The sequence below is a fragment of the Plectropomus leopardus genome, chromosome 6, assembly GCF_008729295.1.
Source record: "Plectropomus leopardus isolate mb chromosome 6, YSFRI_Pleo_2.0, whole genome shotgun sequence".
Taxonomy (NCBI): Eukaryota; Metazoa; Chordata; class Actinopteri; order Perciformes; family Serranidae; genus Plectropomus; species Plectropomus leopardus.
In genome coordinates this window covers 1,347,385-1,363,060 of record NC_056468.1, presented here as the reverse complement: position 1 = coordinate 1,363,060, position 15,676 = coordinate 1,347,385, and the positions used below count along the sequence as shown (strand labels likewise).

General features: G+C 41.1%; 1 protein-coding gene across 1 annotated transcript; it reads right to left on the bottom strand.

Annotated features, from left to right (window-relative positions):
• Nucleotides 1–922: 922 nt before the first annotated feature.
• Nucleotides 923–6,616, bottom strand: ccn1l2 (cellular communication network factor 1, like 2). Its single transcript, XM_042488634.1, has 5 exons — nt 6,316–6,616; nt 5,952–6,165; nt 4,215–4,577; nt 3,279–3,481; nt 923–3,024 (listed from the first exon to the last, which is right to left on the bottom strand). The coding sequence occupies exons 1-5, from the start codon at nt 6,382–6,384 to the stop codon at nt 2,722–2,724; spliced, it is 1,152 nt and encodes a 383-aa protein (XP_042344568.1). The 5' UTR covers nt 6,385–6,616; the 3' UTR covers nt 923–2,721.
• Nucleotides 6,617–15,676: the final 9,060 nt, after the last annotated feature.

The following is a 15,676-nucleotide window of genomic DNA, read 5'->3' as shown; positions in this document are numbered from 1 at the left end:
CAATTAAATATAAAACATATTGACATTTAGATGGACTGAATAGAAAGCCCCAGGGATGTTTTTCTGTAGGCTGCATGGAAGTTAGCATCTCCCTGGTTCCCTGATCAAAAAGCCTATGGGATTTATCCATTGGCTTTTGGATTATAGCAGAAAATAATTTGCTACAAACAAATGTTTATAATACTTACATGTTTCGTCTAGCACGGTAATCTTCACAAATGAACACCACTTTTATTTTTGAAGCTTAAATGCAATTGCCAAAAGTAAAAAGCATAGGCTATAATGAACTATACTACAGTCACATGACTTAACATCCCTACTGCTGCAAGGCTACAAAGCTGTGTTGTACAAAGCCATTTGTTAGCAACCACCTTTTTAAAGACACCTATAGGCTTCAAAGTTCACAGTGGGGTATTTACTCACATTTAATGTTGTAGAAGAAAATGTTAAAGGCTCTTCAGCTTGTGTTAACCACAGACCTTATATCAGGCATCCAACCAAAACCCATTCAACAAACCCACTAACTTGGAGACGAAGGAACCGGAGGTGCTGAAATGCTAACTCATTTTCAGGTTTTAGCGCTCCCTCCTGAACCACTCTATAATGTCCAACAATAAAAATCTACTCAGATGAAGGGGTCTGTATTCTGGCATCAATGTAGTATCTGGTAGTATCAGGCTAACAAGGCGGACTGTCAGGTTCCAAATACATAGGTTTGAGACCAAATGTAGCCACTAATGATACATGATACATGAGTACAGAAGAACAGAACAGAACATGCCCTCATAGTTGCAGTGTCACTCAGTCAATTTTCCTAATTTACCAAGTTTTAGAGATAAAACTAGCCTCAAATTCAGATGGTGATCTTGGTAAAAAGTCTAGCCTAGCATGGCTCTAAACTATTAGGAAACAATAAGACATATTACAGGTTGATATGTTTTTTTTAATATGCAGGAGTTTACAGACACACTACAAAATATAATCACACCTGAAAAAATTAGGTGATCCTAGAAATGACCACTCCACAGCTAAGAGTGAAGTCTATATTCACTGTATGCTTTCATCTTTATACTGTAGTAGCATAATGAGCACATTCTCTGTCAACTCTCACTGAAAGTTTCTCATTCTTCAAACATACCAATTCACACATGCACGCACACACACACACACACACACACAATCTATGCCACAATCATCTGTCGACTGCATCACAAAGGACGGGCAGTAAAGAACACATAGCCCTTATAGTCATTAGAAATGACTTTGTCTTCAGTCATCTTTCTTCCTCATTTTTCAAAATGCATGTCCATAGTTTCCATTTCTTCTCATAAAAGTTCTGTTACTGATTTAAAAAGTCTTTTTTGTCTATGACAAACTGTCACATCGCCCTTTGAGGAGAGGACACGACATTACTATTAAATAAAATTTCAATAAAAGCTCTCAAACACAGCAGCAGACTGCAGTGTGTATCCTCAGTGCTGCCCTACTACAAGAGATGTAACACTTCTCTCGTGTGGACAAACTGATGCTGTTTAAAGTGCAAGCAAGTGAATTGCCTATTTGAGGAAAGGGAGGGGTAACAAGGTTCCAGCCCATTCTCATTCCAAAGTCGTCAAATACTGCTACTTTTGCAGAGATTTTGGTCTAACATTTCAACGCCAAAAGCCACTTTTCATGGCTTTATGATATACCGTTGCAAGGCATAGCTGTGAACAGAACCATTCCTGGTGTTATGATACGCTGCAAGATGGCACCTACTGAGGCAGTATGATATGCTTACGGGCTGCGCCAGTTGATAAACTGACCAGACTAGACAGTTGAAAGACTGTCAGCAACGATGTATGGAGGACAAATGTCCTTATGGGGCGGCATGAGGGGCGGTAGATGGATCGAACAAACCCCAGACTTTCATGTGGGAGTCTGACATTCACTTCCCACCTCAATGTGAAGCTTTTTTCTACACATCTTACCATGTGCCCAAAGCATCTATGCCCTTGTTGCCTAATCATGTGCTTTCACTGATGTCCCGGCATAATCCCACCATGTTCTTGTGTTGACATCACGGTGGTGTCACAAAATATCAAAGGCTATGCAGAATGGTGTAGAGTGTAATTGTAAAAGTCCAATATGTGACAACTTGGGATGAGAACATGTTGCAAGTTCAAGGAGGGAGAGGTGCAGAGTCTTTGCACAGTGTGCCCGGCATGGATGTATTATTAGATCTGGATACTGGACCCCAAGATGGCGCCTATTTAGTCCAGTGGAGTTGCTCGCCGGGTGCAGATTGAAAAAGTTTCTAGCTTTCGGGTTTATTTCCAAGATATGTGGCCAACTGAGTATACACAGTGGTGTTTCTCAACTGGCCCTGCCTACGAGTTCCTACTCGAGTCATAGACTGTACATTGTGATGATCACAGATTTTTAAACCGTTTTTTCTGGCTCAAGGAAAGTTGCAAATATAAAACCTCCTTGGATCTAAAAGTTATTGCAGAAAAATTCATAATTGATCTTGTTAGCAGTCCGAGGTGTTCTGACAAGAGTTTTACACAAGTCCCTTTTAATGGTGGTCTATGGGAAAATTCTTTGTGGGCTGCAAATGTTTTTGGTGTTTTTTTGTTGGGTTTTTTTGCTGCAATTGCCATTGGGAAACATTAGAAGCAAGGCTGAGCAGTGCTCCTTATGGCTTGGTGACAGCCCAGGGTGGGGCATGCAGAGTCAGCCTCAGTGCCTGAAAGTGTGGATGTCATTGTAGAGGGTGACTAACGGACTGGAGGGCCCACTGTGTGTGCGACAGCTTGTATTGCAGCTGCAGCGCTGGATCCACATCATGTTTCTGTAGAAGCCCTCTCCATCAGGGCAGTGGAAACGGAGCACCACGGTGCGAGACAGGGATGGTGTGCAGCAGCGGTCATCAGTGCAAGTCCCACAGATGCGAGGGCGGTACCGCTGTGCCGTCGCGCATCCAGCGAAGGAGATTCTCACTGGTACCTGGGGGCGAACAGTTCGCTGGCACCTCTTCCCTTTCTGGATGACAGAAACAGCCATCATTATAAAGGACATCATGAAACTCCTGTTGAATTTTCATCAAGGAATAATGCAGTATTTATTGATTTCAGACAAATTTAACTGAAAAATATCGTGTCATCATCTCAAGGCTGACTCACTACCACTATTAGACTACTCAGACAAGTGGTAAAATATCCCTTACATTCCTGATATTTTATGTTTACCTCCAATATTCTTTAATTTCCAATCGGCTGTGGGGTTTTTTAGTGTACCTTGCTCACTACAGGAAGCTGCAGCTCACACTGACGGATCTGGCACAGTCTGGTTTCTCTGACCAGCCGACAGTCTGGGTTGTTATTGGTCACTCGACTTGAAATACCCATTCCACATGTGGTGGAGCAGTCGGTCCACTCTGTGGTTTGTGGGAAACAGTTAGGTTTGAGCAGCACCTCAGACATGGGGAAGGACACCATCTCTGTGGGAGAGACAAAAAACAAAGGTTATGACTTACCCTCAAATAATGGATTCCAGCAAACTTATGTGTATTATGGTGTATTTTAGGGCTAGCTCCTGAAACTAAAAGATTCAAATCATCAGGCTGAGATCCCTCAGTCAAGCAGTTTTTTTTCAGGTCAGTGTGCAGTGCAACATTGTTGTGGGGATGTTTGGTTTGGAAGTTTGGTCCTCAGATTGCACAGTGGGCGCTCTTGACTTTAACCATACTCTGGTAGAGACAGCTGTGGACACGATGTAGCGGCATGGAGGGGGAGAGGCTGCACCGTAAGATTCTGAGATAACATTATCTCCTCTCTTCTACCTAGAAGTGGTGAATTTACAGCTCACAGTAACTTAATATGACACAATCTCTAATGCGGGTTTGATATCTAGTGAGGGCAAAAAATGTTGCTGCACATTTCCAACCTATCGTGTTAGCTTGGTATTATGAACAGAATTACAATCAAATGCAAGTTATTGTTTTGTGATATCAGACGTTAAATGTCTCTGAAACCAGTTCAAGATGGATTCATAAGCAGTTTTATTAGGATTTGTTAAACCATTTAATATTGTAATATTGAGGAAAAGTTGTGCCCAGTGATAGCCTATAGTCTGACCCATCTCCTGCACATCAACATGGAACATCACAGTACGGCCATATTTAGTGTTGGTGTTGGGCATTAGGAGAAGATGGGATACACTGTGATATTTACCTCTGAACATGGCCCCTCCAGTGGCGGCCGGGTGCCGAGGCTGCAGCTGGGCCTGCAGCAGGACACTGATGTGGTTGGGAAGGGGTTGTCTGTTAGGCAGGGAGGTGTGTGTCGGCTTGTCGGGCTCCTCACTGATGTGGTTATTGTCGTCACACACCCACTCCTCGCAGCAGCCGCCCTCAGGCCTGGCTAGACGTGGACGCGAGCAGCGCCAGTCAGGCAGGGGCACTTGGTGAGGACAGAGAGGCATGCAGCCCACCACCCTGTCCATACAGGTGCACTGATGCTGGCAGTTGGGCTGGAAGTCCTCACCATGCTGATACACTCGCCCGTTAAACTCGCAGGGCAAACCCTGGGCCTCAGCTGTCATCACACACACACGTGCGCGCACACACACACACACACACACACACACACGCACACGCACACACACACACACACACACACACACACACACACACACAGAACTTTACTGAGCAGGCATGTCCAAAGTCTGACCTTGACCAATTGTGGCCCATGGTAAGACTTTAAATGGACCTCAGCCCTGTTTAAATTTTACACCTAAAGTGTATCACCCTGATTTTCTTGTTTAGCTTTGTTTTCTGCAAAATAACCCTGATGACATCCCTGAGGTTTTTTTCTCAGACAGTTGAGTTCTACTTCCCAGTAGTATGGAGCTGTGCATATTGGTTGTCATGTGACCATAAATGCAGGATGCACCCAGGATTTTTATCAGGCTGTGATGACGAGAAGCATGTGGGATTATTATAAGTGTATATTCAAACATAAAAAGTAGTTGTTCCTTGTAAAGGTAAATTTCAGCATGTATAACGACTGCTATTTAAAAGAAAAACTTATCCAGGTTTTAAAAAACTGTGTATTTTACATGTTGAATTTACCTTCATATACCCTACCCTGGGGCAAGTTGAGCCACACTTTTTTTTTAATAAATCATATTTTCTGGGACATTTGACATAGATGGATTTTTTAAATTTCAGTTAATAGGAGACATCTTGAAATAAGGGTTGTTTTTTTAATCATACTTCTGTCACATTATTCCTTGCTGAAAGGACAACAAAGGTAAAAATTGGCTCATTTTACTTCACTCTCCCCTACTACAAGTAAACTGATTTTCATTCATTATATCCTAAAGAGTCACTCTATGTTAACACTTATTAATAGCCTTGTGATTTGCACTTCTGGCCACTGTTTTTCCTCCTTTAAGAAGGGAGCAGCAGGAGCAGCCTCTAGCTCACCTGCTAGAGTGTGCGCCCCATATGCTGAGGCCGTTGCAGCAGCAGGGATTCATATCCAGCCTGTGGCCCTTTGCTGCATGTCATTCCCCCTCTCTCTCCCATATTTCCTGTCAATCTACAGCTGTCCTATCAATAAAGGGAAAAATAATCCTTTTTAAAAAAAAGAAGGGAGTAGCATTATTTGGTCCTGTGGTTCTGAACCTCAAAGACCTTTAAAATGAATGAATGAATGTCTATTTGACTCCTCATGACATGAGATGTAAGCTGTTCAATCGAGGAAGGATTTTTATCTCTGATTGTTTCATTTGAGAGATTTTGAGCACTGTGAAGGAATTATGCAAAATTTCACAAGACAAAAGTCAAGACAAGTCAAAATAAGATCAAATGTCTGCAGTGTTGTAATGACATATGGGCATGAAATTGATTTTTGTTTGTTTTTATTTAACAATGTGCCATCACTCAGCCCAGCTGTGGCCCTCACCTCGACACAGTCCTCTCTCAGGGTCTCCTCCGGCCCCCAGATGGCAGCGCAGCCCCTTGATGTGATCACAAGGTTCGGTGGCGCTGCAGTCCTCATTAAACTGCCGAGCACAAACTTTACAGCAGCCACAGTGGTCGCTCACCCAGCTGACACCCTGCGGGCACGGCTGGGGTGAGGGGCTGCAGGAGCACTCAGCTGGGCACTCGGTCCCTGCCTGAGAAACAGGGTCAGAGGTCAAGGCAGGATGTGTAACAGTGGGTGTGTGTGATTTAAAAAAAAATATCCAATCAATGTGAAATTTCACAAACAGAAATAAATACACAGAAGGTTTAAAAACAAAGTGCCACAAGTCACAGCAACTCACCATGACTGCAACACTGCAGAGCACACACAAGGTGGAAATGATCTGCTGCAGAGCGACAGGGCTGAGCATCCTGAATACAGCAGATGATGAAAAAAAAAACAAAAAAAAACCCAAAGAACTGCTAAAACTTCCAAACTGTAGGAGGAAGAAGTAGTTCAGATTAGCCGTCCAGAGCTCCTAGATGATGTTGTGTTGTTTGTCAGCTCCAGGATTAAATGTATCCACAGTTGTGAGTGTGTGCACCCAGAAGGTCCACCCGTCTGCTCCTGGTCTCCTACAGTATGTTGCTGTTAGCACACATCAGCACAGCTCTGCCTCATAGAGAGGGTTCCCTGTGTGGGGCCTGTACTTATAGACACACGTGCCCCCGCCCCTGCTGTGATATCATCCACTCTCCTCTCAAGACAGGGGTGTCCAGAGGGCGGTGGGTATGTTGGTGTGTTACTGACAGAAACATGTCCGAATCACTGTGTTATTGTAGACACGTGACCTCGAGGAGACATGTCAGAGTGTGAAAATGTATGCAAGAAACACATCTTTCATAATTAACCCTTTAACATCTGGATCAACATCAGTTTGCTTGTGCTGCAGCCAAACACCTTTCCAAAGCATTTAAACCTCTAAAACCTGAGAAAATAAGTTTCAAAAACTTGGAAGAAAACATAATAAACAACTTGGCAAGAAATGTCCCATAAACTGCAATTAAAAAAGAAAAAAAGTAAAATGTGACAATGAAATAATCTGGGATGGTTATTTGATTTTAAAAAAAAAAAAAAAAGTGAAAAATGTCCCAAAAAAAATCATATTTAAAATTCTCCTGATTACGTAGTAATCATCATTTTACAATAGTAAAGAAAAAATAATAATTTATTTTTCCAGCACTTGCTTGAAGTTGTTTTCTTGTTGTTGTTTTTTGTTTGTTTGTTTTAGTTTTCTTCTTCTTTTTTGTTGCTAATTTTCAAGTAATTTTCTTGCAACTTTTTGTACTTTTTGCAAAATTTTGTGTCGTTTTTTCTTAAGTTGCTTGTTGTCATCCCATGTTTTTTAAATAAATAAATAAAGTCACTCTGCTCAGGTTTCAAAGGGTGACTAATAACTGGCAAGGAAGAAAATAGTGATTAAAATATACAACACATTCCCAGGTCTGGTCAGATTTGACAGATGTCAGATTTAACAGATGTCAGACTGAAAAAAAAAAAAAAAACAATGGTCGGACAGGTGTAATGGAAAACCTGAGTGGGGAATCCCGCTCCATCACAGGGAGGTGGTAACGTTTTAGCAGCTCTGTCCCAGCAGCCTACTCCGTCCTTTACTGCAGTGCCGTGTGGGACACTGTGCTCAGGACATCCTGTGTTCCCTCCATCTCTTTCCGAATGGGCCACATTCCAGGAAATACAGGCCTGTCCTCAGTTTCCCATGATTGGTAGGAAAAAAGCTGCATTCCCATTGTCATCCCAGGGGCATGTAAAAAGTGTTTTGTTGGAGAGCAGGAAGGTCCTCACATTAAGCATTGGCTCAGGCTGTCGTGAAACATGGGAAATGTAATTTGGCACATTGATAGGCTGCTAAAGGTTTCCCCTGGTCTCCTACATAACAGAAACTACTGAGACCGTGAACACAACAAATGTTTATTATGTCTGTATGCCTGCCCAAAACAATCTCACTAGAGAACTTTATGTTCATATACTGTCAATATCATAGTTACTAGGGATGGGAGAAATTGATACAGGTATTGCAGTATATTTTTGTGACAATAGTGTATCAGTACTTTGGCACCAGGTACCAGTTTTTTAAATGTAAATTATTACTATTACAAATGCATATTAAACTGCTTTTCAGTCCACTAGACGCATTTTGCTGCAATAAAAACAACTGAAGTGAGATGAAACTCACTGCAAAGAGACACAAAATAACTACAAACGCAGTCAGAAAACGAGAACCTCAGTGAGACACAAAAGTTGTTCAAAGAGACCCTAACAGCCACAAAAAGACACAAAACAACCACAAGTAAAAAAAGGTATGCAAAACCACAGAAAAGTCTCTGCCATGCTCCTTTTTCAGGAGACTTGGTGGGGCCCTTTGCATATCTGTGCCCAGGGGTCCGTTGTCTTATTATCATCCACGGTAAAGATTTCGAATGACTGAATCAAAAACAGATGTATTTACTAGTTATATCACTGTTTACTTTCCCAGGCACAGAGACAGACAAGCATTCACACTGAGAACTGTTACTGCCATCAATATTTGTTGCAGGATTTCAATAAAGACTTTTAATGATATTTCAGAAGCATTTCCACGCTTTCTGCCATGAAAGAAGTCACATTTTAGGATGAAATAGGCCGAAGTTGAGCCCCCACAGCCCACCCTGAAAACCTCATCAAAGCTGAGGCCTTCAGCTTGAATGTTGGTCCCACTGCACACAGCTCCCTTCCTGACAGCAGGTGTTGTAGTGCTCCGCACTGAAGTGGTGATGTTAGCATGTGCAGAGAGCACAACATCAAACCACACACAGACACCCAGCTGGCTGGGCTGTAAACCGCAGGACGTAGGCTGAGATGGGGGATGAGAGGGAAGCGGGGTGAGAGAACCTTGTTGGGCAGCGGGGTTGAGGGGGGGCAGTCTGGATTCTTCAAATTCCTGGCCCACAAAGGCAGGATGTGTGTGCTGGCCATGCTGCGTCAGACACTGATAGAGGAGCGGGGGGGAGACGGAGCGGAGGAGGGGTTGCCAGTTTGGCAGCCTCCTGCCTGGCTGTGTGCCAACCATTGTTTGTCAGCCAGGAAAACATTTCCAAAACACATGGAGGTCAGGAGTCGGCAGTGATTCATCACGCTGTGGCTCCCAGTTTGTTTTCTCAGCTCGATATCTGACACCGTCCACCAGCCTGAAGGGTCACTCAGCAAGTGTTTTTAACATTCTTCATACAAACTTCCAAAACAGTAACTTTGTGAAAACCGATGTTTCAAATGCAAACCACCTAGTATGTAGAATTTTCTTCACTCTGCTTTAATTTTGATTAGACTCTTTTCATTGTGAAATGTAATAGGGAAAATGGTAAATCCTACTGAGCAACTCTGAATCACCCTTTTACAGCAATTCAAATAATGGACAAGAAGTGTATGCAGCAGGCAAATGATGTAATACCTGAACCACCCACAGACAACTGGCCACAACCGCAGACTGAGGTCTGGTCCTCTGTGTCATCAGTTAGTAGCCAGTTTAAAGGTCCAGTGTTTAAGATTTGGAGGGATTTAGTGACATCTAGTGGTGAGGATTGCAAATTGCAACCAGCTTCCCCTGCCACTGACAAGATACTCCGTCAGTCGTCGTTATACTGCAGGGGGTGCTGTTATGAATGTTGTGCAATAGAACAACATTTTTCATGTCCAAAAACAAACGAACAAGACGGTCCCATGGTAACAGGAAGAGAGGACTACTAACTTAGCGAGTTATTCAGATAATCAAGGAACAAGAGAGAAATACACTTTCATTTATCCCCATGCTCACTGCTCACAGTAACCGCAAAACACCGCTGTTAACCATCAGGTCAGCACCCCACCCCTTCTCCTCCTGCTCTGTGTGTGTGTGACAGGGTGGCAGGCAGGATGAGAGGAGACGCTGGTTGCAGTGTGACTTTAGTTGCAGTGAGTTTCTAGCTCAATTTGGTTGAAAGAATAAATCGATATCTGATGTTTGATTCCTTCCATCTCCCAATGTGCAGAACAATATGTAAATATGCAGAATGTGCAACAAAGCCGTTGACTTTTCTTAAGGCTGTGGTGCTTCCTGACATTTTGGAGAATGTTTCACTCTAAAGTTCAACTACACTTTCAGTATTATTTTTGTAGTTCAGTTCAAGTTGACATTAGAAAATAAGACAAAAAAAAAATTAAATAACTCATATTTTTTATGAGCTGACAGCTGGGGCATTTACCAATAGGCCTACTTTACCTAAAGCAGTTACATAAACATTTTTCTTATTATTGCATGTTCAGTAGCTAGAAGACTATGCTAGTTAGCCAGTTAGCACACCAACAACACAATGAATTAATTAATAAATAAATTAATGAAACCTTGCCCCTAAGGGAATTTGTCATGCACTGAGAGCATAAAAATATAAATGAAAAAAGCCATTAACATCCATACTGAACAGCGCATAATAACATAAAACAAATAGAATTAAAGCATCGCATGATCACATGAAAGAAATGTCTAATTGCGAGTTCAGTAAAGTGCATTGTGCATCATGCCAATGCTGAAGGAATAAAGCAGATTTACCAGCAACACAACCTTTCTGCTAAAGAATTCAATGGCCAAAGAAATGTATCTCACCTAAGGCAACAGGTTTGTGTCCAGCTCACCCATTCTGCGCTTAAGCTCTTTGATAGTTCTGCTCAGCAAACAAGACGAGAATGTAAACAGAGTGATTTCATTCGCTGACAGGATCTGCTGCCAAATGGCGCCGAATAGTGCCGACAAGGGCCAACGGTACAAGACACCACAGGGCTACGGACGCTCACCGACAGTCCGACTTTGACCAACAGCAGAACATTGGTTTGCTGTGTCAAGGCGTGAACACTAGGGCGGGTTTCCATTACAGATCTGCACAAAATTTAAGCGATATTTTCGAAATGTCGATAAAACACAATTGCTAGATGACTGCGTTTCCATTGCATGATGTTCTGCCGTCATTAGCCGTCATTATCTCCAATCCAAGGCCACATAGGCGTGTTATGGGGTTATAATGGAAAGGCAAAATCCTTATATGTGAGAGCTGCCACGTATGAGGGATTTCTGGGAGGTGATGCAATAACACCTCTTGTAGTGCCTGCTTCATCATGATGGAGCCAGTTCCTACTGACAAGCACATAGAAATAGCATCATGTGACCTAGAAAAGCCAAAAAAGTGTTTCCATTGCAGTCTTGCAAAATATGCCGTTTTTGAATTGTCTGAAACACCACCTCATGCGAGCGTAAAAACTTTTTTGCAATAAATTGGAGCTTTTTGGAAATTCACAGCCTTAGGTGTGTTTTATGTTCACTATTTAAAATTGCATAACTTGAGGGCTAATGGAAACCAACCTAATGACTGGGCTATTTTATATCTTCAGATTTGTCAGTTATGCCATTAAAATGAAAAATTGAGCAACCCCTAAATTTGCCCTTTTGACACTAATTTGCCAGAGACTTCTTAAATATATCCCATAGTCTGATAGTCAAGTTGCCATTAGATTTACTGAGATGCTCTCCAAGAGATGAACCGTGACCTCCCGCATGGAGAGATTTTATGTTTTTAGCCCCTCTAACACTAACATACCAGACAGAACTTTTTAAGGACACCAAACATACTGGCGTCCTTAAAAAGCTGCTGCTACACTGCAGTCTGCACTCATCCCACTTCCCCTAAATGAGTTCCATTTTCTTCCAAACACATCCTTTCCACACTGCACACACCAATCACCAGCCGAGTATCAGAATTCAGAGCTAAGTGTGAGCAGATTATGTCTTGAGCTGTGTTGCGTTTGGATGCCCATGACTGGCAGCAGGCACATCAGCCCTTTGATGCCTGTACATCTACAGCTTTTCTTCAAGCTGGTCATTTTCAACAGCCAGAGGGCTGAAACACTGTTGTTTCCGTGTGATTTTTTTCCTTAAGTAATTTTTTTTGCAAATTCTAGTGACATGTCAAATCATAGAGAAGTTAAATATTTTTTTTTTACTAATAATAAGAAGTTGTGCGAGAAATGCTGCTCAAGAAATATGATGCTAATTGGCCAGATGGGGCTGCCATGTTTAACCCTTTGAAACCAGGGAAAATGGCTTGACTCTTTAAGTAACAGGGGAAAAAGAAAAAAAACAAAAACAAAAACAAAAAAAAAAAACAAGAACATGACTTAAGAAAGTGCTTAATTTTTTTTTGTAATACATTTTGAATATACAATCAAGAGAATTATAAATAGTTTTCTGGACATTTTCCCCAGTTTATTGACAATATCAAACAATCCCCTCTTTTTCAGATCATTTGTTTGTCACCTGTTACTATTTTTTTTTTGTAATTTGCAGAACATTCTTTGCCAAGTTGCTCATTGTGTTTTTGAAAGAAATAAAACCAATTTTCTGAGGTTTCAGAGGTTTTAGTGCTGATTAAAAGGCATCTTATTGCAGCACAAGAAAACAGATGTTAAAGGGTTAAGGCCCAAAAATTCAGTTTTGGAGAGGCCACACCCCTCACAGCTTAAGGTACAAGGTAGATTTATTTATAATTTTTTAAGTTTGATTTTAAATTTGACAGTCAGGGCAGCTCAGTGTGCTTTTACAAAATGCCTGAGGAACTGTTAAGGTCTGCCTATGAAGATTTTCCACCATTTTTAATTTCCTTTTTGATTCCTAAACCTCCTAAACCATAGGGCCAATTTGTACCAAATTTTCTGTGGATCACGACTGGCAGAGCTTATTAAAAGCTATCAAAAACATTTTAACAAAATTGACCAATGAATTTTAGAGGGGGCGTGGCTCACTACATAAATAAACCAAACTCCATCACACCAGGTCAATCATCATGAAACTTCAGGGAAATTTCCACATTGGTGCTAGCAACATAACCTGAACTTTTCATTCAGATTGACCACTAGGGGACGCCACAAATATAAAAAAAAATGTGCTCAGACTTTAAATCAGTAATTGTTTATTTAATCATCACAAAAGTTGCAGCATAGGTTAAATAATAATGTTGAACCACGTGTGTGCAAATATTTGGAAATTGTTCAATAGGGGGCTTCATCAGTTCCAAAGAAGGGAATTGGCTTTTCACAAAATTTGGCCATAAGTCAATGAATAAGTCATTACTGAACTCAGAGGATATTTCTAACTAAGCCATTGAGGCCTTTCCACAAAATGTTTCATCATATGACCAATAGGAAATGACAGTGTTGGCAGAGAAGAGTGTGGCTCGGTAGAGATTTGGATGTAAATGAATGAGCACTGTGATCACCATAAAACCTGTTGGTTATATGGTTGTCAAAGGTCTTGATCACTCACAGATCTCCAGCGATATTCTACACATTGCTATTCATTTCTGTATTTTTTTTCACATGACAGTTTCAGACTAAATCTCAAGATTTAATTTCCTGTATTGACTCATGGACTCGCTTTTTCCATCAAGTTGCAACATATAGTCTGTGAAGGCCTCACTGAAAAACAGTTTGTTAAAGGCCGCTAACAACAGAAAAAAACTGAATAAACAACTGAACACTGATTTTTTGCTTGTTTTGTTTTAAACAATTGTCCTTTTTACACAGCACAGTAGATCACATTGTCTCCACTCAGTTGATTTCTTTCATGAACAACAATCAAATGTGTGTATGAGAAAGATGAAAAATACACACTCTATAAAATAAGAACTACAAAGCACTGTGTATAAAAAGCACCCATTTGGAAGAATTTGCTGTCATTTCCTTTAACCCTTTTAAACCTGGTAATTTCCTTGTACTTTTTTACAATTTTCTTTTTTGGGGGGGCAATGTTTTGGGTGATTTCTTAAGTTGCTCATTGCCTTCCTCCTTTGTTTTTGAAAGAAATCAAGCCAATTCTTAACTCTTGGGATGAATGAAAGTCAGAGATAAAGTGTGCAGGTCCTGCATGTGCTGGCTGCACGTGTGACTCTCCTGCAGCCACATACTGCAGGGAGGCATGATGTGGGCTGGCAGATGCCCAGCACAGGGCCGAGGGAAGCTGTGGCCTGCACATTCCCGTACAGGAGTGATGACAGCAGGGAGCATGGAGCAACAATAACTAGCCACAGTGCTAGCAATACTAGCAATAACCTGGCGGTTGTGTGTGTGACCTGAATAGGTGTGAGGCAGCTACTGATGGACACATCCACACCACACACACCCTGAGCTGTGAAGGAGTTAAAGGTGCCCGCTGGACTTTTATTGTAAGTGAATCAAAATTATATAACGTTCAGCATTATTCGTCAAAACACACCACCTTGAGCCTCATGCAAGAAACTATATACAAACAGATTTTCTCTTATTTTTGCATCTATCCACAATTGGTTCTAATTCACCAATGTTTTTTTTTTGTTTGTTTTTTTTTTTTGCTCTTCTCTTAGGTAAGAGAAAACTTTATGAGTGGTCCAGAGCACTTGTACCAGGATAAGAGAAAACATCTCACTTTCACAGTCCACAAAATTTTATCCAACACACAGAAAAATAAGTTTGATATTTGAAGAACATTTAAAAAATGCATGAATACCATTTAATCATATTTAGATTATCATGTTTCAGAGTAATAACAATGACTAGATTATTACATTTCAGGGCTAAAGAAATACTACTGTACTTGATGCACTGATTCTTATTACTGTACTTTCAATTACTATGTGTCCCCTCTGCTGACCAGAGCTGGGATGTAACTAAATACATTTACTCAAGTACTGGACTTAAGTACAAGTCCAAGGACCTTTTACATTACTTGAGTATTTTAATCTCATGCCACTTTCAATTTACACCACTACACCTCAGAGAGAAATATGGTACTTTTTACTCATTATTATTAGATAATTACTTCATAAATTAAGACTTTTGCACATATGATGTGGAAGTTTACAAGTGCAGTTAAAACAATAAGGTAATTGATTTAACACTGTCAACTTTTTTTCATAAAAGTTTAGGTGATTTTTCATGCAAAAAAAATGTCATGGTCAGTCGTAGAACTAACTGTGCCATCACAGTTTGTATGCAAACACACTGAGTACAATTGAAGAAAGATGAATTAGCTAAAAATTACAGTGGCCAGAGCCACTTAAACAGAAGCTGCCTCTCCCTTCGGTCAATCTGAGCTTTCTTAAGCTGCACACTGCATATTCAGTACACAAGAATAAACAAACTGGTATTTCAAAGAGACTTTAGTGTGGGAGTTTGCAGTGCAGCCAGCTGACAGAGTGTGTCCTGTTAGTGGGCAGGGGAAAGGTGGCACCACTACACAGCGCTGCCTGTGATTCAGAGGGGAAAATGTTATCACAGTAAAGCCGTAAACAGAAAATGTTCCAGGGCTCCCCTACGGGAACTGGGACACAAACACATAAAGCTCACTGAGTCTGAGGCTGCTGGAAAACCAACATACAGTAACTGGAAAACAAGTCCCTTCTGATCACGGAATGACAGCACACAAGTTATTGTAAGTATGAGTGAGGAACAGTTAACCGTGATGTAGCTCACTGCAATATTTGCTTCCTTCAGCAAAGTAGCGAGATGGTTTGTTTGCTCAACAGCTCAGAGTATGCACTAATACGCCATGACAAATATTTTGTGTTACTGGCATCTAAAATTAGGTGGGAGTGTTTGCACTGATATTCAAC

Excerpts from the sequence above, each read along its gene's own strand:
- ccn1l2 (XM_042488634.1), bottom strand. The coding sequence starts at position 6,384 with ATGCTCAGCCCTGTCGCTCTGCAGCAGATCATTTCCACCTTGTGTGTG. Across the intron at positions 4,578-5,951 it reads TGAGAGAGGACTGTGTCGAG|CTGAGGCCCAGGGTTTGCCC; the intron begins GTGAGGGCCACA and ends GTGTGATGACAG. Across the intron at positions 3,482-4,214 it reads TGGAGGGGCCATGTTCAGAG|AGATGGTGTCCTTCCCCATG; the intron begins GTAAATATCACA and ends TCTCTCCCACAG.